Raw genomic sequence first — 25782 nt, forward strand, 5'->3', positions numbered from 1 at the left:
CACATGCCAAAACACTGCAGTAATACATTTCTGAGGCACTCCAAAATTAAATTTGCAGCAAGAGGGTGAAATAATTTTGGTGGACATTTGTTATGATAAACGAACCCCCATTTAGACTTGCGCTCTGATGAAAATTCATTAATTCGTCTGTAATCACTTCCATATTAGCCTGACTAAGAAGAAAAGGAGTGGTGCAGAAAGCAGGAGGAGAATGAGATTCAGTATCATTTTTTGACGCAGCCTGCCAGGCCTAATGTCTGTCTGTCAATCTATGGAGTGTAATGCTTATGATGATAATGATCATAGCTGTCTCAAAATAGAACAGTAGAGTGGTGAAACACTAGATGGCCATCATAACCCGCTGTAAAACGAATAGTACTCTTATTGGCACAAGCATTCTTGGTGTAGCAGTACATTGTGTGCAGACATAAGTCCTGCTGGTCCAGCTGGATGTATGCTGAACAGAGTTTTGATAAATGCTTTCCCTGCATGTCCACATTTTAGGCTCCCACCAAGGAGCCATCATTTAGATGAAGAGAGCTGCAGAGACACGGGACACCTATGCTAACAGATGGTGGAGAAGTGAAGGTGCAGGGGAGCAGATTAGAAAAAGAGAGTAAGGTAAAAGGAGACGCAAATCACAAGGACGAGAGGGACACAGTCGGGGATGCAAGCTGCTGAGAAATGTAACATTTGTGGTTTAATATGTGTACTTCAACACTCTGAGACCAAGTTTTATTTCAGCTGCCGGAGGGGAAATGATCCGTTGCGAGGCTTCAAGAGACACACTAATGAGTACAAAGACGGTCAGATAGGCGAAATGGGAACTGCATAAAATGTATTAAAACAATGTGTGCATGTTTCCAGAAATGTGTCAGGAGATATTCCCTGGAAATATATTTTTCCCATTTTATGTCTTGTTTACTAGTCCTAGAAAGAACAGGCTTAATTAATTCATCTTCCTTATATGATCATTTTGTGATGACATAAACTTAGAGTATGATGTTTGACATAAGGTCACGTTTTAAAAGCTCCACATATCAATACTGTTATACTACAGTGGATCAGAAGACTTTGTATAGTATAATCTTAAAGAGTCTCCAGAAGGGATAACACAATAGATAATTAAGACCAATTCAATAACGCTACAGAGCATTAGCCTTTGAGCACATTGTTTTGATTTAACTGCAGCAACCAACCCAACTGTATACTTCCTGCCAAGCACTAAAGAACAGACAGGCAAACTGATGGACTGAGTGGCTGGTGAAAATAATGAAGCATTACACTCCTATCCAAAACATATCCCTCAATGGTTGGAGGAGACCAAAACAGAGCAAAAAAGAGTATATATTGGACCTATATTCATCAGATTGCAAATGAATTAAGGCTAACTTTGCTTTTCGTCAGCTGGATGTGTTTATATTGTAATCAACTTGTATCTAACAAAATGTATAGAAGTCACCCACATCCAATAACCCTAGAAGGCAGGTGCTGGACCAATGGAAGAAAGAAGTAAAAACACACTGTAGCTTAAGGGCAATATATAAGCACAAGTGTTAATGTGTTAACGCAGCTGTTAAAGTTCAGTACAGTTCTGTAAGTGCTACTACATTCTTGCTTGAGTTGAGGTGACCTACAGAACAGGCTGACTGACTCCTGTTATGTGAGATGTAAAAGAATATTGAAATCTGTCCTTCACAGACGCTAACCTCAGATTCATCTCTGCAACCGAGGACTCAATGTTAGCATAGTTTTAAATAACTTATGAATGTAAATATTGAGTGTATTTAGTAATGCATAAGTAATCAGGGATAAATTGACTTGAGAGAGCAATTTCCGAAACTTTGCAGTGCATCCAAATGGTCTATTGTTTAAACAGTGAGCTCATAGGGGGTCGGCTCTCTCTTCATTTTAGAAGTAGCTGTGTGTTTGTATGTGTGTGTGCTTGTGTTTCAAAGCTTGTCAGCAGCTGTCTGTGCTGTCAGTCAGCAGCAGGACAGATACAGTACGTGCTTGGGCAGCCGAGTGCCGGGGAGCACCGGTGCTGAACACAGGAGGAGCAGGTAGCTGACTTTTGGCTGGGGAAAACACAGCAGCCATGGCTAGCCTGGTAGTTACTGTTAAATGGGAGATATAAGCTTGGAAAACACTGAAGACTCTAAAACTAGGAAATAGGGACCAAACAAACTGAGAGTATTGACATTAATAATTGACCTGGTGCTTGAGTTAGACATTAAAAGTAAACCTGCTGCCATAAAGGGATTTCATAGTAGAACAAGCGCCAAATGTGAGTGTATAAGCATCAATTATATCCACAGGTTGCCTTGGCTCCTCACACATAAACATTTGGTACTGCGTTTGACTTATTTTTATTAGAGGCAGGGGAATAATTTTATCGTTAAGTTAAGATGATAAGATGGCGTGAAGCAAATCAAAGGACGGAAGAGATTGCAGACGTGGTGCAGAGGGGAATCGTCCTTAACGACTCATTTTTATGAGTACATCTCAACAAATAGAAGAGCGAGGAATTGCTGCCTATTAAAGTATGTATATATCCTCGTTTCTATAAACACGCACATTCATTTTTACCTTGCATTGCCCTTGTTCGCTCCACACTTCCCAATGTCCCTTCTACATCATCCCTCTCTTTTGCTGCCTCTCTCAGGATTGCCTGCATGCCAGGAGGGTGGCTGAAGGAGCTGGTGAGGTTATCCCGTCAAGGATTTCACCTAGTCATCCTGCCTCTTGGTATTCAGATAACATTGTTGCCCCCTGAGGCTGCCTGCCTGAATACGGACCCGCAGAAGGACACTTATTGTCATTTCAATTCTCGCTCTCATTTCTCCATCTTCTCTCCACCATTTTTTCTTCTCATTCTGTCCTTTTCTTGCTAATTCTCTTTCATGTTGTCTATCTTCCTCTCCTTCCCTGGGTCTCCTCACCTTCTGTCTCATTTTCAGGGCTCTTTCATAGCATGTGCATTTCTAGTTGTGTCAGTGCCGACGCCAGGAGCTCTTACTGTTGTTGAGATAGCAGCGGGGGCAATCTTCAAAAAGCTGTTGATTTGGCAGAGTTCACGGGTCATGTAAATATCAACATCACGCTGTCCCCTGGGCTCACTAGGTTGTCTGTTTCCATGTCTGAGTGTTTTCTTTGGTGCGACTGTGAATTACAGAGTGAAAGTATGTATGTGTCTGTGAACGTGTATGTGTGCAAGGCTACATATGTTTTTGTCTGTGTAATTTTGTCTGAGGTCGTGGGTGGCCAGAGAGGCAATAAAGCTCCATATGCCCAGCTTTACCCTCAGGGCAGCTGTTGAATCAAACACAGCCTCCATACACCCCTAATTAGTTCTTATGTCTAATTAAGCACCACTCTCCTACTCTAATATACGCACACACTGCAGAACGGTCTCCAAAATAAAGGAAGTGTGTGGTTGACAGAACTGGCACTGATACAAAGTACCTCGGAGTGTTGGGGTCTTGGGTTACAGCATATGGCCATTTGTTGCGCAGATGATGAATGTAATAGGGATGTTTTTTTTATTAGAAAAGGCTCTAGGCTATGTTCCTAACTCTAAAGTCCAATTCACATTTTGTACCGGCTGCTAAAATGAAGGTGTGCTGTTTGATTTGTGTGTAAAAGCAAATCAAATGTATGTATATAGCCTTAAACCACTTGCATGTCTCCCACACACCATATAAGATAAATTGCCACATGGCTGTATACAGCAAATAACTAAAAACCACCAACCAGGCACGAAATAGCAGTCAGGCAAGACAGCTGAAGAACCAAGACAGGTACAGATCGTCTCTGCAAGGGCTTCAAGCTGTCTTATATCTGTTCCTGTAGTTCTTTTTCTTTTTATCATAACAGATTGAGTATACAAGGCAGCAGTGATCCCTTCAGAGTATCAGATCCCGTTTGTTTTTGTGTAATGTAAAACACTGTCACAAAATGATGTGTCAGGTAATTAAGTTTCGTGAATTGCAGCTGTACTGACTGTTCAGAGAAAAAGTTGACAGTTTTAAGAATGTACTGTAGGAACAAGTGGAGTTTCATAAAGGAATGCATTTGGTCTGAATTTAAAGGCAGTGATGCTCTGGGAACAGTTTTATATAGCTTTGTAATACACGTGACTAATTATAGCCAACATAGAATTATACGTCTTACTATATTGTTCTAATAAAAAAAGATATTGTGAATATTTACTGCCTTAAAAGGTTAATATGCGTCACACTGTTAATAAATAAAAAATAATAAAAACACACAGTGTGAGAGGGAGACCGACATACAATACAATACATACATACTGGTAAAGAAGAGAGATATTGATTAAATGGCTCTTTCTCTGGGGGTAATTGATACTCAACATGCACCTTTATTTTATTGCATTTGCCATTGTTATTGATTAGGCTGAAATTTTCATTTAAAGTTTGAAATAAGCAGCAAATCCCCCATCACTGGGCCTCAGATCAATAGTCAGTGGATTCAAACTAAACAAGTGCAGTCACATAAATTCAAATATTGAATTTTAGAGCCATGCTGAGGGGCCGCTCTGAGTCAGATCTGAGAAAATGCCGAGGGGCAATGGGAGCGTAAAAGGAGTAGGTAATGATTGTGGGATAGAGAAATAGTGAGAGAGAGAGAGAAAGAGAGGGAGAGAGAGAGAGAGAGAGAGACAAGGGACACCTGTCTTCCTCTCCCCTCTTATCTTTAACCTTTCTCTTTTCTCTCTATCTTTTCAAAACCTTCACACACCAGCGCATTAACTTAAAAATAACTGATTTCTTCATTTCCACGTACTCAGCGGTTTGGGGTCAACTGGGCCAAGTCTGTGCTAATTTAACTGTGTTACTCTGTGTCCACCCTGAGGGGACATCATATCCATATCAGAGCCCTGCACAGGTCAGAAACTCCAGACATAGCCCCACAAAGTCTGCACGTTTTCAGCCTGATCCCGACCCCGGCCTGAGAGCGACACCAATCACTTCAAAATCTCTCTGACACATGCAAAAACACACAATTTTACAATATATCATACAGTGGCCTACACCTGTGTGTGTGTGTGTGTGTGGGTGTGTGTGTGTGTGTGTGTGTGTGTGTGTGTGTGTGTGTGGTGTGTGTGGTGTGTGTGTGTGTGTGTGTGTGTGTGTGTGTGTGTGTGTGTGTGTGTGTGTGTGTGTGTGTGTGTGTGTTTGTATCAGAGGTGAACATTGGCCAGATGAAAGGAGAAAAGTTACATGAGCCTTAGTAACACCTGAGCCCGGTCTGTAAGAAAAATGGTCCAAGCCCGGCCCAAATCGACTTAGCGTGTCGGGGCCTTTGGGTTGCAAACCTCTATTCCAAATCACCTCCTCATGCGGCCACCCACCTGCCTGCTCCCCACTTCAGAGGTGATATGCTACCCAGCAGCCCATTTAACACTGCACCTGCTGCGAGCATCGATTGATTTTGCCCAACTGTTGGCGCTCAATTGAGTCCCTCACTGCTACACCTATTAGTGCTGGACTTTGGGAAGGTGAGAGAGAGGGAGGTTTACAAGAAGTGGAGACAGGAGTAAGGGGGGATGTGAGTAAACGCCCCTATGGGATACTACACACGTGCCAGATCACCTCAGTGCGGACTGTGGCCCTGTGTCACCTTGGGTTTCGGGGGAGGACTGATGATTTATGGGCCTCTGATTCTGCAAACACTGGCTCATTTCCACCTGCGCTGCTGTTATTTCACTGTTTCCTGCCTGGGCTCGCTCTCTGCAGAGCATGGGGGGTATAACTTGTGTGAATGGGATGGACAAACCCAAGCAGAGGGCAAGCAGAAAACAATTGTAAAGCTGGTACATTCATCAGGAAGTTCACACAGTAAAACACGCCATATGGTGCTGGCAGGATGGGGGGCCACGGCAACAGAAGGAGGAAATGAGCAAACACAGGAGAAAGGAAAAGTGCTGGACACTATTAAAAAGTTGAGACTACAGGGAAAGGAGTGGAATGCAAGAAAGCGAGACTCAGGGTTGGAGGAGAGGAGGACAGAAGGAAGAGGAGGGTATGGCCGTGAAAACACACACATGCAGGGGAAATGGTGAAGCTGAGAAGTAAAAGTGCTGCAAAGGAGGAGAGTTTGGAGATAGACTTTTCAGTCCAAAAGGGAGAGTGGTTCTTTAGCAGCCATTAGACAAGGCTGACTGCCCGCTGTGATACGCCCACAAGCTGTACGTGGGCCAGTTCGATCGGGTGGAGTTAGTGTCTGTGGGGGGCTGGTAGGAGTTAACTCACCAGGTGGACGCGGTACATAATGCTGATGCCGAGGGTCATGTAGGGCTTGGAAAAGTCGATGACCTTTTCACGCTCTGCTGTGATGGTGAGGCCTGCGACTGCCAGATCAGCTTTCTGAAACACAGAGGGCGAGTAGAATCACATCATGTTTACACTCAGTCAAAAGGCATGCTGGATATAGCCAGGAGGAGGGAACACAAGTTAATGACATAACCAATAATTTGGGCGATTGAAAGGATGACATAGGAAGTGGGCTACTAGATGCTAACTCCCTAATAATGCACTTTTGTATCCCATAGCCTCTTTGTCTGCCGATACCGTTATCTGTTAAGAGGATAATCCAGCATTGACACTGTGTGGGAGTGTGGGACTGTGTGTGTGTGTGTGTGTGTGTGTGTGTGTGTGTGTGTGTGTGTGTGTGTGTGTGTGTGTGTGTGTGTGTGTGTGTGTGTGTGTGTGTGTGTGTGTGTGTGTGTGTGTGTGTGTGTGTGTGTGTGTGTGTGTGTGTGTGGGGCACAAGAGAGCTGAGGGTAACAATTGTGGCTGGCCGAGGGATCACTGTCAAGACAAATCGCTTGACAAAGCAATGGCTGGTAAAACACACAGACAAACACACACAAGTAGAAATGGTCAATGTACGCTGAATGCTGGATGGCTCCCTGCTAATAATGCGGGCCAGCAAAGTGCAACTGCAAGGGATTTTTCATCTCCCCGAGGAGCAAAGAGTGAAAGCAGCATAACGCATTGCTCGTTGTCTGCTGCAGGAGAACTAAGAGGATTGGGGAGACGGAGAGGAATGGGGAGGATGAGAGTGAGGAGAGAGGAGCTCTGCTGCAGCACTGCAGACGCCACTCAAAATCCACAACACGCTGTTTGTATTTCCAGGAAAGAGAGACAGGGAGTAGGGCATCTAGCATGAATGAAAAAGTGTTTTGCATTTTGACGTGATGTGAAGATTGATCATTCTTTCCCCAAAATCAACTAGTGCACGTTAAAAACACTCCCAGGAAACATTTAGGGCTCTAATCTCGCTCTGTCTGTGCTTTCATTAGTGTATTACACTTTACAATGTCCACCTTTTTACCAATTCCCTAGCCTACACTCCACTCTGAAGCCTAATGTCTCCTGCTGCCCTACCCTCAGCCCGCAGGCTACGACCCTCCATCATCAGCTCTCCCCGGCCCCGCCTCCTCTTTTGTCGTTTGAAAGTCTGATCGCCTGCTCCCAGTGCCGGAAGGAAGCAACGCGCAGGGATCGACCATCCAGGCAAATTCAACAAAGAAAGTCACTGATCCTTTGAAAAATGAACAAACGGTCCTAACAGCCACTGAAATATTTATGTGCTGGTAGAATATTAATATTGATTACCAGATTCATCTGCCTGCCTTCCCGCTGTTATGCCTTCTACTGTAACTGAAAACAAAACATCACACTGTAATACTGGTTGTTTAATGTCGCATCATACCTGTTCCCACTTGCATTCAATCATATCATGCTAACATGGTAAAAAAAGCAAAACAATGAAACTTGTGAATACTAGGGATGAATTAAACATTACCCTCTATGTAGAATTTGACTTTGTGTCTTTGGGGATGCCCCTTCTCTCTAACTGCAGCGCTTGCGGATTAAGGAACGAGGACATACTGTACTTAGACTTTGGTCTGAATTCCTTCTGGCATGTCTCACTGTTAGCTCAGGCTTAGTGACACCCGTCAAACTAATTGCCCTCACACAGTGAAATATTGCTCGGTCTGAATGATCCTGGCAGGGACACAGGTATCTGTAGACCGGAATAACCTAAGGCTGTCCTCTTTTGCTGCTACCGAGTGTACATTTCATATTCTTTCAACCTATCCATTCAATTTACAACCATGGCTGTTCCTTTGTTTTCTTTTCACTCTGCTGTCTTTCCCATTCCTTTGAGCCTTTATCCAAACAAGCCCAAGCCTTTCTGTCCCCCCAGGAACATCCCTCCAGATGTCCCATATCCCATGACAAATCCCTCTCAAGCACGTCTTGACTTTTTGTCTGCCCCTCCACCCTGCCACTCCACAGCTCAAGCTCCTGTCAGAGAGGTTGGCTTCGACCATAGTTCTTCTGAAAGTCACCCGTCCACAGGCAACTAACAGGCTTTGACAATAACAAGAGTGGGCACTCCTTGCTTTACATACTTAATTACTTTTCCCTCCATTAGCCCACAGAATTAAGACAGATCACCTCTTAGGATTGGCTCAATTCCTCTCTACTTCATTTCTGTTTTTCTCTTCCTCACCCCAGCCTTCCGTTTCACTTCTCTTCCTCCCCCTCTTCTCCCCTCAGCTCCTTATAACCTTATCTGCCTGTTAACGGCTACATACAGTGTAGCTGGAGGAGGGTAAGACCTCACCCAGAGATTTAACAGCAACAATATAGGCCGATTCAGGAGTAAAGTGTGTTATGGTCACTTCAGAAGGCTTAAGGAAAGGAGCTGACAGAAAACAAGCCACCAACAAGCTGTGACTGCTTTGGAAAACACAATGGATAAGCTGAAAAGGTCGACTGCTGAATCAAAATGTGTGTATGATAAAAAGGAAAGCTGTTAGCTTTGCAATTTATCAAAGCTGAGCGATATACTTTAGTGTTTGAGTATGTCAGTGCACAGTGAGAAGTACTTTGGATGTATATATGATGTGATAAAAACAGGCTGCATTCAGTCTGTGTATATGTTTACATACCCGTGAGATTAGCTCTCCCACCATGCCGGTCCACGATCCGTTGGCCCCAGGAACCCCGTACAGTCCGTCCCCCACCAACCGGATTCGATACTTGAACTTGAGAATATCTGCTAGCTCTTTCAGCATGTCCACACAGAAGCCTTCGTAGCGATCATTTCCCTCAAGTTCTTGGTGGTTTGGCCGCAGCATCACATATGGATTCTCCTGAAAAACACACGGTTTGTCACAGTCTTAGACAGTGCATCTCAAACTGACTGTCTACTACTAGGCGAGTGACAAAGTAAGACAGAGCATAGAAAATATACTGAAAAGATATTTCAGTCACAGGAAACACAACTCAACCCGAACAGCACTAGGTGTCCGGGTTACTTTTCATTAAAAATTCGTTAAGGCTTGTAAAAAAACCAAAAAAAAAACTGTGGAGGAAGTTTCAAGACTGAAAAATGACTCTTGCTTTACAAACTGGGGGTTGTCAAGTCTCAAATACATTGACAGAAAGGTTCTCATGAAATGCGTGACTGAGTTATATTATAGGACGTGTAGGATTCATGGATTCATTCGAGATGAGACAGGACATCTTAGACGCCGTTGCTTAAATTCTAACAATCTTTTTTTTATTTTAAAGCCTCAACAACCTTTGGACAGCATTCTAAAAAATGTAGTGTGCATATTTATGTTCAATATGATTGCTTTGCTTTACAGTTAGGAAGAATGGTGGCAGCATCACATAAGGCCTTTGGAGGTCCTTGTTCACATCCGGTAAGCCTTGAATGTAAACTGAGATTTGTGGATTTGAAGCATTGCCAGGCTCTAAAATCTGTTATATCTGCAAAAAGTGGATAAGAAACAACAGCAGTTTTCCTCTCACCACACACTCACACACCCAATCACACACCTATTTACAACCTGTCTTTTAGAAAAGCAACTCTCTGTTTGGCTGTCTCTTTATTTATGTCTTGTTTTGTCATTTAGTTGATGTTGTGAAAAGATTTAAAGAGCACCGCAGCGATGTATTTTGGAGCCACCTCTATTGTGCTATTTTTCAAATAATGCAACTGTCATACTAGTGCGCACAGGCTCCACTACATCATAAAAAAGACAGCATAATGTACCACTTTGCAGTTGCTCCGTCCCTGCACTCAGCTCATGAATCCAGGTAAAACAAACTTACTTTGGCAACGTGACATTAGATAAAAATGATTAACATCAAGTGTTTTCTCATACAGTTTGTGCTCCACATATTTTTTAAGTGAACAAGGCTGAAAGAAACTAAAGTTCTGTTCACTTTTTTTCAGTGGATAGAAGTTGTATTGTGTGTTATTTTGAACAACTCAGGTTTATGTGGTTATACTAAAAATATACTACCTCACAAACCATGATCTTGTTCAAGAGATAGTCGACTATAGCGGGGAGTGTGTAATTCAACACAGAGCCATGTGCGTAAGCCATTTAAAGCACTGTGACAGCTTTCAGGAGTGTTAAGCATACAGAGTAGTGTTGTGGTGTTTTTTCGGAACTGGAAAAGAAGTGCAATTGTTTTGTAATCGCCACAGCTGGAAGTACTTATTTGCTTGGTGGCTGGTTGGCTGGTGATTGATTTGCCTCACAGTGAAAGCCAGAAAACATATTTGATCCACAGAAATCGGGAACATTTGAGAACTTGCTGCACATCAGGTGGCACAACTGTTACTGTGACTTGCCCAGTTGTCATGGCAACTGTTTGGTTCCACCTGTAGCTGTGTACTGGAGGAGGGGGGGGGTCACTTTGTCAGCAGATTGGACGGCTTTGCCTTTTCTTGTCTGCATCACTGGGCAGTTGAACCAACAGCCTCCTGTTCTGCTGCGATAAGACTGAGAATAAAGTCACTTCTGATCGACTTTCTGTCTGGATCTCTACACCAGGAATCGGCATATGGATTCAATTATATCTAACCAGACTCACAGTTTGATCAAACATACTTGCTTTAGAGCTACAATAGCCTAGAGAGTCTTACAGAGAGAGGGGTATACGACACATACAGTATCTTTGGTAATATTCTTTATTCCAAACCCATATCAATTTGATCCCACTAAACTTGATTTAGTGTATTCCTCTGTGCCATTAACCTCAGAGGCGTTGAGCTAACAACAGCTCTTTGGTTAAGGTCCAAAAAAAGCAAAGGCTTTGGTTAGTTGTAATGCAATTCTATGTGCTTCAAATTTCTATTCAATTGACTTCAATACAAAAAAAACAGAAGATGTCTCTCTAACATTAACCGATTCACTCTTAACTTCTGTTTGTGCTAAAGACTACAGTGGCAAGCTGTTCGATTTAAAATACAAGATCAAAGTCACTCAAGTTTTCAGCCGCTAAGGACCTCTGTTAATTAATTTCTTGAAACAAACACAATTTGCAACTCTGGTTTTACACGACATCTATACATGCTCATGTTTCAGCATGCATGAGGCACAATATAAATGCACATTTCATCTATGTTACAGACTGCAGAAGGTTCTCGCAAAGACTAGCAGTCAAACCAGACTGAGTCAGACATTTTCACTCACTTTAAAACAGTAAGTTGCCTGGATGATTTTTTATGTATTATTATATTCCATTACAAAAATTCAAAAACATGCCGAAATGGGGTCTTTTTTATAAGTGCCATCCTCTTTGTTCAATTGTTCCCAATGAGGAGCAATATCAAGTTTATATATCTGCGTATTTGATACTCATTTCAAAACCTCTACCAAACTGACAAAAAATGTATAAAAGCCTTCTGTGGAGTTGAGAACAAAATTATATCAAAATAAATACATAAACGTTTTAAAAGTTTATACAAGTGCCAACTTCCATGAAAGCAAAATCACAAGGAAATTCGAGCTGCTTTCTTTCGCACATCACGGCAAAAGAGCAATAAAGCTTTAAAGAAATCCTGACTTTTAAAGCAGCCTCTTATTCCCAGGCCATGAGGTGTCTGTTTGTGGACTGATCACTTTGGAGCATGAAGCATTCTCCTACATATGCACAGTCGAGTACACACACACACATACAGGCATAGAGCGGCAGGTGCATCTGTGGCTGCTGCTCCCATTCAACTTCCTGCACCACAGTTTTTCAAACCTCAGCGTGTTCAATATGTCTTCACAGAACCATCCTCACTCCCCTCAAATGGTTTCTTATCTGTAAAAACTTGTTCTCCAGAGCCCAGTGAACTAGCAGCTGAGATAACATGTTCTCACAGGGTTTGGTACTTTGTGCCACATAAGCTAAATATTAGGTCATTGTTAAAAAGGGCCAGGTTATGTAAATGTTTTATGCATTTCAACAAACTGTGCTTGATGTTAAACAAAATGCAGAAAATATGAATACAGAGAAGTACACACAAACTTCAAGAGACAGGGACAGATCTGGTGTCTGTGTGCAATTCAGGTGCGCATGCCTCAGTGCGGCTGAGCCTCTGCGTCTGCTTTTATCTGTTAGCTTTGTGTGCACTGTATAATTCTTCCCAATGCATATGTAAGTGGGTAAAAGAGCTCTCAGTGACGCGAGGCAAGTCTGCAGAGAGAATGACCACGAGAACTGCAGTGGACTCAGGCAGAAAGTGTCTCTTACAGCAGGGAATTATGGGCCGTTTCAGGCATTAACAAGAAAAATGGGTCTTGGGTTGGGATTTAAATATTGAGACGGTATGATTCCCTAACAATGGCAGAAAGCTGGCACCAAAGAGAGATGTCCCTGTAGGTAAAGCTCTGCTCCATTTGATTTCTTTTTAGAAACAAGGAATAACAAGCAGTCCTTAATTCTGCGAGCAAGGAGCATGAGTAGAATTTAAGAGCGTAATTAAATGAGAGATATATTAAAACTCAAGGCTGTTTAAGTATTTGCTAGTGGTGTAATAACCAAATGTATCTAGAGTGAAGCCAGTGAAAAATGAAGGAGAAATCCCTCACTTAAATGTGTGATATATGATGTGTGTTGTTTATGGACTTGGTAGTTTTCTCACTATCTAGCCTCTTCATTAAAAATGAATGACCTATGATGCACAATAATATTACAATATTTTTCAACATTATTGTTGATTTCAATGTGTGACCAAAGGGAGAAAGGGGTGCATCTGATAATGAGTATTATCATGGGGAAGTGGTGGTGGCTGATGGTGGTCAGTTTTGCAAAGAGAGCTTACATTTTAGAATAAATAAAGTATTTAACTTGTACAAGTTTGATTCATTTGGGAACAAATGTGCACTGTAGGAGAACCCTACAAAGACAAGCACATATATTTTTGAGGCCTATTCAGTGATACTCTGCTTCAGAGACTTCGTTTTAGGTTGTTCAAGGAGTTTGGATGCTGCTATTCTTGTTAGCAAGTCCAATAGCTAGATCTATAGATGTTCCTGATTCTAGTTTAACCTCAAAATTACACATGTGCCACGTTCCCTCAAAAAGTAACAGGTTGTCTTATTGAGAATCCAGAAGCTCCACTTGAAGATATGAAAACTCATGAAGTCCAGCAGGCACACAGTCCCAATGCAAATCACCTGAGATCTATAGGAATTGGAAAAGATGACAGTTTCTACTGTGTGACAAGCTACTGTACATTTGAACGGAGAGAAAACGCAATACCCCACAATATGACCCCAAGAAAGCAAAGAAAGTTTTTTTTTGTATTAGCTACTGAGGGTATAAAGCCATTATTTCACTAACAGTGCCTGCAACCAACTCAATTTCTGATTACAAATACATGGTTTGTGGTCCTGCAGTGAAGTGATAATCAATCCTGTGACCCCGTGAGCTGTTTTTTGAAATTGAAGTGGGAAGATGACGGCCATGTGTAGGTGTAATGAAACTGCCTTGTAATGGCCAGGTGAACATTTCAAAAGAGCACACAAACACACACACTGAGCAAACTGAGCAAACAGAGGAAGAGAGCATCCATTACGATATAGTGCATTCACACACAAACACACACAGTCTCCCAGGCCAGTGCCACAGGTAAGGAGTTCCTGTGGAGGCTTTCAGCTGTGGCGCGTCTGCCGCCCACAAGCCAGATAACAGCGGCACGGCAATCACACCATGATGAATGAGCTGTGATAGGCACTGAAAATTGCTCCTTGGTGGCTTCCGAAGTTTGGTCCAGGGACTCTATTTCTCCAAAGTGAAATCAAAGCTCTGTGCTCAGCCAATTCTTTCTTTCACACCCACTTTCTGTTGTGAAAATATTGTCTCATTTGTACTCCCCCTGAACGGAAACACGCACACACACCTCCGTCGTCCCAAAGCTCTCGTGCCTTCCTGTGTGAAATTAGCCGTTCCATCTGAATCCCAATCAGTCTCAATGAGACCGGAGTTGTTCAGTGGCGGACTATGGCTATATGTCCTTCTTTCCCTCATTCCCACAGCTCCACAGCTGATAAGCCAGCCACTCAGAATAACACATTGGACCAATTGCCTCTGCTTACAGGCTACTTTGTGTCTTATCGTCTGATTAACAGAGAGGAGAAGGAGCTGAGCAACAGACAGGCTGTGTGTGTATGGAGGGATGAAGAAAGGCATGAAACACGGGCAGATGACTGAAAAGATGAACGGTTTTATCCAGTTCCAACATAAATCTGTTTTTACACCCTTTGATGTGATATCAAAGCTACAGTAAAACACACAAACTGAGCTTATAAACAGCATTATATTCTGCTCACAAATGTTTGAAATTACAAACAGCTGCTATTCTAATTAAAACAGGTTGCTAATGAATTGATGAGCAATTAATCACTGTTAAGAATTGGATCAGTCAAGAATATATTACCTGTGCCACAACATTTGTGCTTCGCTTGGTGAGTAGCTCGATATGTGTTTCAGTGGCTGGACTCAGAGATCAATGACTCGAGGTCATTCCAACTGAGCTGAAGTTTTTCTTCCAACAAAGTTCATTATACTTGCTTTACAGGATTGTCCGTTGTAAAATCTTCAACATTTTTATCAAGGGGGAGTTACAGCCAACAGCGCATGACTCACCAAACACCCTGTTCATATGCTAATGAATACAACTCATGAATACAATTCTATGTGGTGAGAATACAAAAAAACATGCTAAATGATGAGAACTCTTGGAGAGAGATCAAGATGCAGTGAGAGGCAGCCAGGAGGAGGAGGATACGTCAGTGGGGTTTCTGCCCCAACTTCAAGTGTAGCCTCCTGGAGCAGCTAAACACATTAACGCTATCAAATCTGGTCGGACGAAAACATCATGCAAATTAGTTTCGATTGAGGCATATTGAACCCTTTTTAATTAACAGAATGTTTCGGCTGCCCTGTGTGACAAGTGTCATCTGGTTTGTTCTCTAATAAGCCTATACATTTGCCCTTTTCGTAATAAAGACACACAGAGCATGGGACATTTTGAGTGATAGTATTTTTCCCTCTTATTCAAATAATGTTTATTTAATTTGTTTAAATGTCAGCTGCTTATATCAAGCCTTCAATGAGAAAAATAATTATTTTGTTAACTTATAATTAATATATTATGTTATTATTAATATTATATTCGTTAACAGGATTCATAATGTAGATTTACTTATCGTTAACACGGTTGGTAATTAAGGACATTTATTAAAAACTGCATCCCTCGTCACAGGTAGCAGAGTGAGAACTAGCACTCACAGGATCTATATTTACAACAAAGGCTGAGAATGGCTGACAGAGTGAATTATTAGCTCCTGCTGATGCACTGTGATGTACCATCATCTGAAGTACTCAGGGCAAAACAATCGCACAGCAGCAGTTCCTCTGATCCCAAGAGGACTGAGTTTGGATCTGAAAATACAAAATGGGTTTTTGATATGGTAATTGTCTGTCAACCACAGAATGTCAGCCACATGGAGATCAGATGAGGAGTTGAGCCGATTACAATGATACACAACCCTGTTGATGTGTGCGTATCAGCGTGCATAGAGTAGTACTCACTAATATTGTCGTGATGGTAAGAGTAGTGTTGAAGAGTGTGTCCGTCACGTTGATTGATGGAAGCTTTCTCTCCATGGACAGTCCACCTTCAGAGTGCCACAGGCCAATCTGTGAAAAGGACACACAAACACACACACACACACAGATCAGTCACTAAGTTGGAAAAGGCCAATAGAAACAACCTGTATTTAATTGCCTCTTTCCTTAAAGGACAATAAGTGTGACCTTCGTTGAAGAAAATGCAAGAGAGGGAGAAAGCAGTGGACGAATCACAATGTTTGGAGAAAAGGTGACAGCGAGAGTAAGGCAGTAGGAGAAAGATAAGACAACCTTTGTGTGGCTCCTTGAGGAGAAAACACAGGGCATGTGTTCAATCAGAGGCAACAAAATGCATTCATTAACCCAATTACCGGTAAATCCTGTGGCACAGAGCCACATTCTCATTTTCATTACAGCTCAAGAGGGGATTCTCACCTCCACCTCACATGGTGTCTTTCCTCCCATCCCCTATCAATCTGTCTCTGCCTTCATCGGTTTCATTCATTTATTTGTGTCACCCAAGTTTGTCAAACAACATGACGACAGACATGATAATTTTGTAACTCTATACTTATGCCTCTTGCTACTGTCAAATACACATGTCTCTTAATAACCTCCATCTTACCATAATGTCCTTGACAAAAAAAAATCTTGGCGATTTGTATTTTCTTACCTTGAAGGATTTACACGGCTCCTCTAATGGTTGGAAAAATTCTGCAACCTTGAAGCTTATTAAAAACTGTGCAAGCACTGGATAAACTGAAGAAATTCAAAGTTGTTCGGTAAAACCAAGAAGGTTTTTCCTGACAGCAGAGCTTTGACTTTCCCTGTGATAACCAATTCACCCGTGATGATGAGCATGAGCGTTTTATTATTCTCACTCAATACATCTATGCTTGTGATTATATGGTAAGAAGTATGTGACCCTTGTGTCACAACGTGTGCAGAACTACCAGCAAAACAATGTGGCTTTCCTTATCGTGGTGGCTTCACAAGCTATAATTTCATTTAAGTGGCTGGCGCAGAAACAGGCAATTTCAGTGTCAATATCAAGCAGAACAGTTGCTTTATGTGTTGGCACAGAAGATAACCTTAGATAAATCAAGATCAATGAAATATGCAAAATGTGTCTTTTTGTTAGTTTGCAAAACTAATCTCCTGTAGGATTTGATATATGAGGTGTATTCTAACTACTTGAGGTCAGGTATTTTTGTTTGAAATCAGTCTGTCTTATAATATGCAAACAAACTAGGAAAAAGGCAGCAATTTTAAGTCTTTTATAAAGAAATAACCTGTGAGGCTCATTAAGAAACATAATGGTGACAATTTCAAAACACTGTTTTTGGTCATTTACATTCAAACTCTGTTACCTACCTCATTATGTAAACATTGCCACCTCTGTCTGGAGAGAAATAATATCCCTTATCTCAATAATCAACCTCCCTCCATTATTAATATTACAGTGTATGTATACGAGGAATAAATGAGAGAATATGGCATTTAATTTAGCCTTGATACATTGTTGATGTGAAGCTATCTACAGTATGTCAATGAAATGAGTTCTCGACTACATGCTGGAAAACCTTTGGGAGTATTAATGTTTGGAAACCAGAAGATGAACAGTTGGAAGATCAGTGATTGAAGTTTGAAATGAAAAAAAAAAAAACTACAGTAAACAAAGCTCTCATTTCTTGGTCATAGTTTGCTTCAGGACTAAATTGCCCTAAAATTATCAAGGGATTACAGCCCATTCATCATGATCAGTGCCTGCATTTGGAAGTTGTTTAACCACTCTCTCCAGCTCTGATCATAAATTATGATGTGAGGTATAAAAAAGGTAGAGAGAGTTCCCGGAATCAAAGATTTCCTTTGAGAGTACATGATCAAAAGATCTTGCCTCCCATTTCCTCAGGTTTACTTGTTGGGAGAAACAGCACCTTGATCACACAAATAGACTATAGCTACCCAAACCTCTTGAACAACACACTATACACTCCTCTGATGACGGCCTCAAGAAACAGAGAGGTAGAACATGTGAGCGTATGGTGGCACGACCAAAAAAGAACCTGGGAAATATGGAGTTCAGCAATCAGCGTACATAATCAGTTGTCAGAGCCGGTGGGGGGTGGGCTACTTCTGGGCTCAGCAGGTGTCAGCAGAGGGCTGAGCATGGGGGTGACTGAGAGGTTAATGGGATGGGGTGGCACCACTACTCCTGCCCAGGACCAGGAGGTGAGAGAGATGTGGGAGCTGTGAGCAGGAAGGGAGAAGAAGAAGCATATGCTGGCGGGGGAGGAACTGGCTCTGGTGGCCCTGTTGCAACCTGAGCTTTGAGGGGGAGAGAATAGAGCTGTACTATCTGTGAGTCACTCCGACTAACAGGCAGGAAGATGTATACATCTGCTAATATAAGCAGGAAAGCACGGCCGGGAGCAAACCCACCGTTACATTCATCATTTAGACTGAAAACCTTTAATGCGGTGACTATTTAGTAATACTTCTGTAGGTTGTGCAAATTACAGAAAAGTGAATGGATCGCTAACCATTGCATTAATCTTGGTGAAGCAACACCACTGAACCATTGCGTGATATCTCATTATACTCGCAGCACAACCCGAAAATCTATTAGACTCATAAGCTTCATCAGAGAGAGAAGATGCTGCACATTGCCAAATATATATGCAAAATAATATATTTATCTATTTGATGTTTCTCATTTCAGTGTCATTATTTGGGTATTTACACTGCAATTACAATCAATAACCACAGTGCAATACAAGCAGGGAGTCTAGGAAACAAATTCAGACAATGTTCAGACTGTTGACGAGTACTGTGCACTATTTATTGTACTGAGGAGCAGGCTGGCAGGAAGAAGAATCACGAATAATAAGAGAGAGGGGAATAGGAGCAGAGCAAAAGGAAAAGACTGAGAGAAATAGAAATATGCAGGGGAATGTCAATCTTTTACTGAGTAGGTGCGGTGAGGCTGACGAACGGAATGAAAATCAATGAGAAAGTATGGGGAGCAGCCAGCTAGGGAGCCAGAACATCAGGCGGAGAGAACAAGGGAAAGAGACAGCATCTGAGAGTCAGAAGACAGACAGAGAGGTGGAGAGAGAGTTTATGCGAGTGAAAAATAAAGAGCAACAGCGAGAGAGCAAGGTAGAAGAGAGAGACCGACAGGGAAAGTGACAACAAGTGCAACGACGTTCCCTGGGAGGGATTACCCAGGGTTCATTCCGCAACCTGGAATTACAGCACGGGGAAAGATTAGGGAGGCTGCTCATTGAAGCGTCAGGATTGGCTGATTTTCCTGTCAGAAAAATGCCGTATCCAATAGGGTGTGGCGAGACAGCGTTGTGACAGACCCATCCATCACATATGAGAGAAGCAATAGCTACCATTATCAAGCATAATGTCATACAGCCCACTTCCACCCGGGCTAAAGCATTCAGGTGTCACAGCGCTGCAATGAGTCTGACTGAGGATGGATATGTGTGTGTGTGTGTGTGTGTATTTACTGGCTGTATTCCTGCATGTGTGCAGGTCTGTTAGCGGATGTGTGAATTGCAGAGGCAAAACAACCTTGCGGGCCTCTGAGGATGGACTTTTATTGCTCTTATAGCTACGTTATGCCACCTCAGCTTGATGAAAATATGCTGAAGTAGATGCAGTTCCTACCCATCAGCGAACATTACCACTTGTTGAATCAGCAGCTATCTACCGCATAAAATGTATATTTAGAGCTAACCCACTCTGCCTCACAATGATCGCATTGTTCAAATGATGAGCAAAGACATTGTATAAGTGTGTTAGTGTCTAACTGTTATGTATGTTTTCTCAACGGAATAGAGAGTGAGATAAATAGCTTTTTTTTAACCAAAACTCTCTCTGGTGTGACTCATCATCAACTCGGAATGAGAATAATCAGGGTGGTGCTTTAGGCAAACTTCATTGGGTGAGACAGACAGAGGTGGTGGTGTAGGTGGTCGACACTGCCCTACAGTAAAGATAGTTTCAGGGAAAATAATATCATAGAAACTCAAGTCCCAATTGAAGAAAAATAGGTAGATTTGTGGTATTTCCTCTTATACCTGGCAGCGGAAAAAAGCAAGAGTATTGAAAAAGTGGACGACTTTTAAAAACTCTTTTATCAAACTCTAAACTGTGATTTGCGCTGTAATTGTTGTTTCTGTACATAAACACACAGATCCACACAAATGCCATATTTTCAGCACACTCATTATTTGGCATTATGGAACTAGTTGTTCAGTCCTAGTAATGAGACTAACTCTGGGATGAAAAGAAGGTCTTTCGTCTGTCAGAGCAGATCTTCAAAGCAGCGCTCCATGTTCTCCAAGTGCTGCATCCCTAGTGAAGCAGACAGCAAACAATGGATGTCCTTCCAGCCACAGTCCCTGCTCAGTCTGTGTACCCCCACATTACTGACTGTCCAAATGTCCTCATCTCTAGCGACCGTGTTACTGCAGACATACTCTTAACACTAGGGGAAAGAACAAGACCTTTAGGGGTGTGTTCGCTTATTAACTTAGTCTAATCCTAATCTTCATTATCCAAACTGAAAGTCTAATGACAGAGGGTGTCTGGACAGACTGTAAGTCCCCTTGAGGCAAACAACCCAACTGGACAAAATGAAAACTAACATCTGAACTTAGTCTTCGGTGCGATAGTTATTACCGGGACAAATGACTCTGCAGTAACAGTCAGGTAATTATCACCTCAAGCTATAAGTGACAGTGATGGAAACCAATGGGTTGGACACATCTTTTCAGGCGAGATGATATGCTATACTGTATTTAAGCAATTATTACAATAAATTCATAAAATATTAAAGGTCCCATAACATGGCAATTTCTACTGATCATAATTCCATTGTTGAGGTATACTAGAATAGATTTACATTGTGCAATTTTCCAAACTCACATGGGTTTCTCATACAGCATCTCTGTATAGTATGTGTATTCACTCTCTGTCCTAAACGGCTTGTTGGAGCTCCTGTCCCCCCCCCTCCCTATGAGCCCAGTGTGCTCTGATTGGTCAGCTCGCCCACTCTGTTCTGATGAGTCCACCACCGTTACAGCGGAACATCAGTGATTATGTGTTACAATGGCGTTTGTTAGCAACCAGAAAATGACACCAGTAATGACAAACAGATGAGAATGCTGCGTGGGGTCTGGGTGCCGTGTTGGCGGGACGTTGCGAGGCTCGCTGCTGCGAGGACCGGACACAGTGTGAGCTGGCTTACTGGTGTGGTTTCCTGGTTGCTGGGTCGGCGAGACAGCGAGACACAGCGAAATCCAGCCCGAAACCAGCCTGAGCACACACACACACCCGCAGCCTGGCTGTGAGTCTGTTTGTGTGTTCACACACAGACACACAGACTCACAGCCTCGCCACGTCCCACCTTCTCAGGCTGAGAAATCCGCAGAGCTGCAGCTGAGAAAAGATTGAGTGTGTGTGTGAGGACGTAGCGGCTCCGCGGATTGGTCCATTTGGATCAATTGGTCCATTGGGTCGTCGTTACGTCACTTGGTTCCCGGAAGAACAAAATGGATAAAGAAAAATCTCCAACGAGGCGTTCTGAGGCAGCATAGACAGGTCTTTTCTGTGTTAGAGTTTTACTCGCTACAGGGTGTACTTTGAGGGTTTGTGACTCTGCAGACCGTTTACATGCAGAAAAAGCTACATAACACACAAGGGGACGGGTAATAACCGGAAAAGCATGTCATGTAATGTACTGCAGGTCTCCCTTGAAAAAGAGATCGTTGATCTCAATGGGATTTTTAACCTGGTTAAATAAAGGCTACAAACAAACAAACAATGGGACCTTTAAATAATATGCCTGATAGATGGAGTGAACAACACTTTCTTGACACAGTTATGGAAGGGTGCATCATAAGGATGATATCACTGTGGTCCTTCTGGTGAGGGGGGCCATGAGTGAGTTTAACTAAAGGAAAATGTTTGCTTGACAAGAGCATTGTATTGACTTATTTGCTATAGAATGTTGCTTTATTATCTTGTAAATACTTTTTAATTTATGTGATATTTTGTTACTATTACTCCCCTGCATACTTGAGGCAACCTAACGTAAAATCCTGTTCAGCGTGCACTGTAGATCAAAGTCTTGGAGTTATAAAACAATAATTATAAAACGATGATGACAATGTTTGTGATATGAAACGGGAATCCTTTAAAGAATCTAACAAGGCTGCTGGGAGAACAAAGTGTGAACCTGTCTATACCCAGAAGAGAGTACAAATAAAAACAATGCCTATATGATTACAATGCATCTATGGATCCTCTGTAGCTACACCATAACAAGAGTCTTGGTAGGATTTCAAGGGTGCACTGTGTAGACTGATAAAAACAGACACACACAGAGGCATATTCACAGGCGCACACAGGCACAGAGGCCCTCACGCACACTCACATACATTTGCATATACATGCATATAGCACACACGCGCACACAAACTCATACACCAAGCCAAGCAAACCATACACAGTCTCACCCAGCCTTGAAATCCGTTAAGACTGGGGGATCTTGCAAAACAGCTCATCCATTCTGCTTTTGATCTATTCCCCATCTCCAGCCTGCAAAGTGCAAACTGAGAAAAACAAAGGAGGAATGGGGACTGCTGTATGTCTCTGAGAGACCAAACAAAGGAGAGAACGAGAGACACACACAGAGATGCCGGTGTGTGTAGACTTGTGATGTGAGTCTCTTATTCAAAAAATGCAATATGCATTTCAATATGCAGTTGCCGATTCAGCACAGGGAAGAAAAGTTTAGTCAGATTGAGGATGATTCAGTTCGATTGCCATTATTTCTTATTTGATCTCATGCAAAGTTATTGCTTAATAAATATGTTTTGCTTGGACTGGCGCCACAACAAGTGTGTGACACACACCCACACTTCCTTTAATACATGTAGTGATGTGTTTTGTTTAGCTCAGGACAGAGAAGCATTGGCATCAAAGCCTGTCTTTAAACCAGCTTAAGATTTATTTCTCCAAGGTTTTGAGTGAATCTCGGTCAAGATGCAAGAACAAAAGTGAAATGCAGAGGGGTGTTGGGGAAGATATGTCAAAAGACGACTAATAAGTCTTGTGAGCAAGGCTAGCCAGCTTTTCCCCAGTCCAACACATTTAAATCAACAGCCGTATCGTGCAGCTCACACAGTCTTCACCCCTGTTACATCGCTACTGGAAGTGACTGCGTGTCTGTGTTTGTGTGAGTCTCAGGGGGGAGAAGCACCAAGTCAGATGGTATTATCGCATACAGTATTTGCATCGACATGATGGTCTTTTTTCAGTTTCAAAAGATCATCTTATGGGAGAAATTCTTATAATACTTCAAAATCAATACATTAATTCATGACTTGCAATTGGTATCTATTCTCATTGGAGAAAATGAAATCAAAATATAATGAGAAGAAATCTAATAAAAGCGACTTGAGTCAGAAGAGTTGTTTCTTCTCATAATTCATAGCCTTTCTGACGTCCAGGGCTGCCGGCAGCACCAAGGACATTTAACTCATAAAAGAGACAGCTCTGTGTGCAATAAACTGGAGGAGACCAAGCTGCTCATAAACTGATCCGCTGTTTTGCAACTGAGCATTACTGACATTAGAAAGAGGGCATGTAACTGTAATGTAATACAACATTTTCAGAATACTTTTTTCTATACAAGGTTTACATGGTGATATGATAAAAAAGAAAAAACGGTATCAAATGAGTGTACGCTGAACGGAGAGCATCACTAACACCAAAGAGATGAAAGCAACTTTAAAGACGGAGCTACCCTAGGGAGGCAGAACATAAAAAAAACGAGGCGAGAACGCAAAAGGTTGCTCGGGAAAGTGATAGAAAAGACGATAGTGAATTCACATTTTAGAGCTTTGAGGCAGATGATTCCAAAGTCTAAATCTCCTGCTGGAAAAAAAAAACACAGCCCCTTCAGGCTTCACAATGAAAATAGCAGAAATAAGGGGGGGGGGGGAGGAGATGCTTATTGGCACATACACAAGGTGAGAAACAGTGTTGAATGGATGATCCTCAGAAGTTAATGTGGTTTGACATGCTGCTGTTCCACTTGCTGGACACATGCACTTCACACACAAATGAACATAAAAGCATGTTAGGCAGTATAATACTGACAACAAAACCGCACTGGAAGGCTCAGTTCTGATGAGCTATTAAATTGTGTTAGCGGGGTAAGGATAACACAAGATACATCTCTGAATAAAATAATACACTATAAACAGAACCAGAGAGGAGAACAAGTCTTTTTCCAGCAGGCTCTAAACTCCCTTGATCTGCTGCTCCGAAAAGTGGTTTTCAGGGACAATTTTATCTTATAGTGAAATACTACAGCTGCATACTGGAAAAGAAACACTACAACTAGTCCCATACTATCTTTTTTCCCCTGCTGGCGAACAGTTTCCTTTTCTACCCTTAATTCCGAAATAGCCAATATTGTACACTAGCTTTGCTGAATTCTATCAGAAGGGTTTTACTCACAGATTCACTGGCATTTTATGCTATTGGACTATTTCGCCATAAGCACCAATTTAATCTTGACCCTGATTAAAACACATGCCATGATTTATGCAAAAAAATAAACATTTGCAGGATTTATGTTAACACTCACACCTTGTTTGAGGGTGCCATCTGGAGCACCTTTACATCTGATAAACACTCCCCCTCTTACGATGTTAAACGTGGTGTAATTATTGTTTGAAATGACACAGCTGTAACACTGACACCTACTCTCCCTATATTACACACTCTCTCACTCACACAAATACACTCAGAGTGAAAGACTGAAACATGTTTAATCTGCTCAGTTGCTTGGGATCAGAGGGTTCCCTCAGTCTCGCCTTACTCTAACCTTAGTGGCAGTAGCTCAAGCACCAGCTCTTTCCTATTAGACCTGTACGTCTATCAGACCTGGTTAAGACGTACTTGTTTCTGCCTGAGGCGGAGAAAGGGATCCAAGCCAGGCCGTGGTGTGCCGAGCTACGTCAAGCTCCTATGATAATATCCTTCAAGGAGAGAAAAAAGGGTGGAGGCAGTCTGGAATCTGTCAACCTGCTGTGCACCAGCCCACACCTCTCATCCTCTTATTTCCCCCTTTTATCCTTCTCCCTCTCAGTACCTGTCCCCTCCCTCCCTCCCTCCCTCCCTCCTTCCTTCTCCTATGCAGCAGCGTAGAGAAATTGAATTGAGTGCATCTGCATCCACAGCAGAGTGGGCAGCAAGAGTAATAGTGCTCTCAGAGATGGGGTGGGAGCAAAGAAAAAGGGTAGGGGAAGGAAAAATCAGATTGCCGTAATAAACATAGGAGCAGCACTGACAGGAAATAAATAAATCCGATACAAAAGAGAAAGAAATTGAACGAGCACATTCACCCTTTAACTGGAGGAAGTCTTGTGTAAATAACACAGCTCAAATCATTTCTTGCAAATTGAAGTGGTGCCCATGCAGTGTGCGTGTGTCCAGAAGTATGCGTGCAAGATGTGTCTGTGTGTGTGTGTGTCTGTGTCTGAGATATGCCAGGCAATCAGAGTTCCCTCAGATACAGGGAAGCAGATGGGTTTAATAAGGGTCGCCTCTTAGTACGCTACCTGCATTTTTTTAGCTTTACCTATGAAGACCTTGACAAAAGGACACCTGGGGACCCAAGTTTATTTAAAAAAAAGCAATCTGGCTGTAAATGCTCAAATGATAATTCAGTAAATTGGATAGGGCTTACTCCGACATGTTTGGAAGATGAATAGTTTATAGATGA

At 42.2% G+C, this 25782-nt stretch overlaps 1 protein-coding gene across 1 annotated transcript in view; it reads right to left on the reverse strand.

Moving 5' to 3' along the window:
• Positions 1–25782, reverse strand: part of grik4 (glutamate receptor, ionotropic, kainate 4) — a 143048-nt gene that overhangs the window by 10238 nt on the left and 107028 nt on the right. Inside the window, exons 10-12 of the mRNA XM_034115112.1 lie at positions 15927–16034; positions 8990–9193; positions 6276–6389 (exon numbers count right to left, since the gene is read on the reverse strand). Coding sequence (XP_033971003.1) covers positions 6276–6389; positions 8990–9193; positions 15927–16034 — 426 coding nt within the window. The remainder of the gene's footprint in view (positions 1–6275; positions 6390–8989; positions 9194–15926; positions 16035–25782) is intronic.

The sequence above is a fragment of the Trematomus bernacchii genome, unplaced genomic scaffold (assembly GCF_902827165.1).
Source record: "Trematomus bernacchii unplaced genomic scaffold, fTreBer1.1, whole genome shotgun sequence".
In the NCBI taxonomy this organism is placed as follows: domain Eukaryota; kingdom Metazoa; phylum Chordata; class Actinopteri; order Perciformes; family Nototheniidae; genus Trematomus; species Trematomus bernacchii.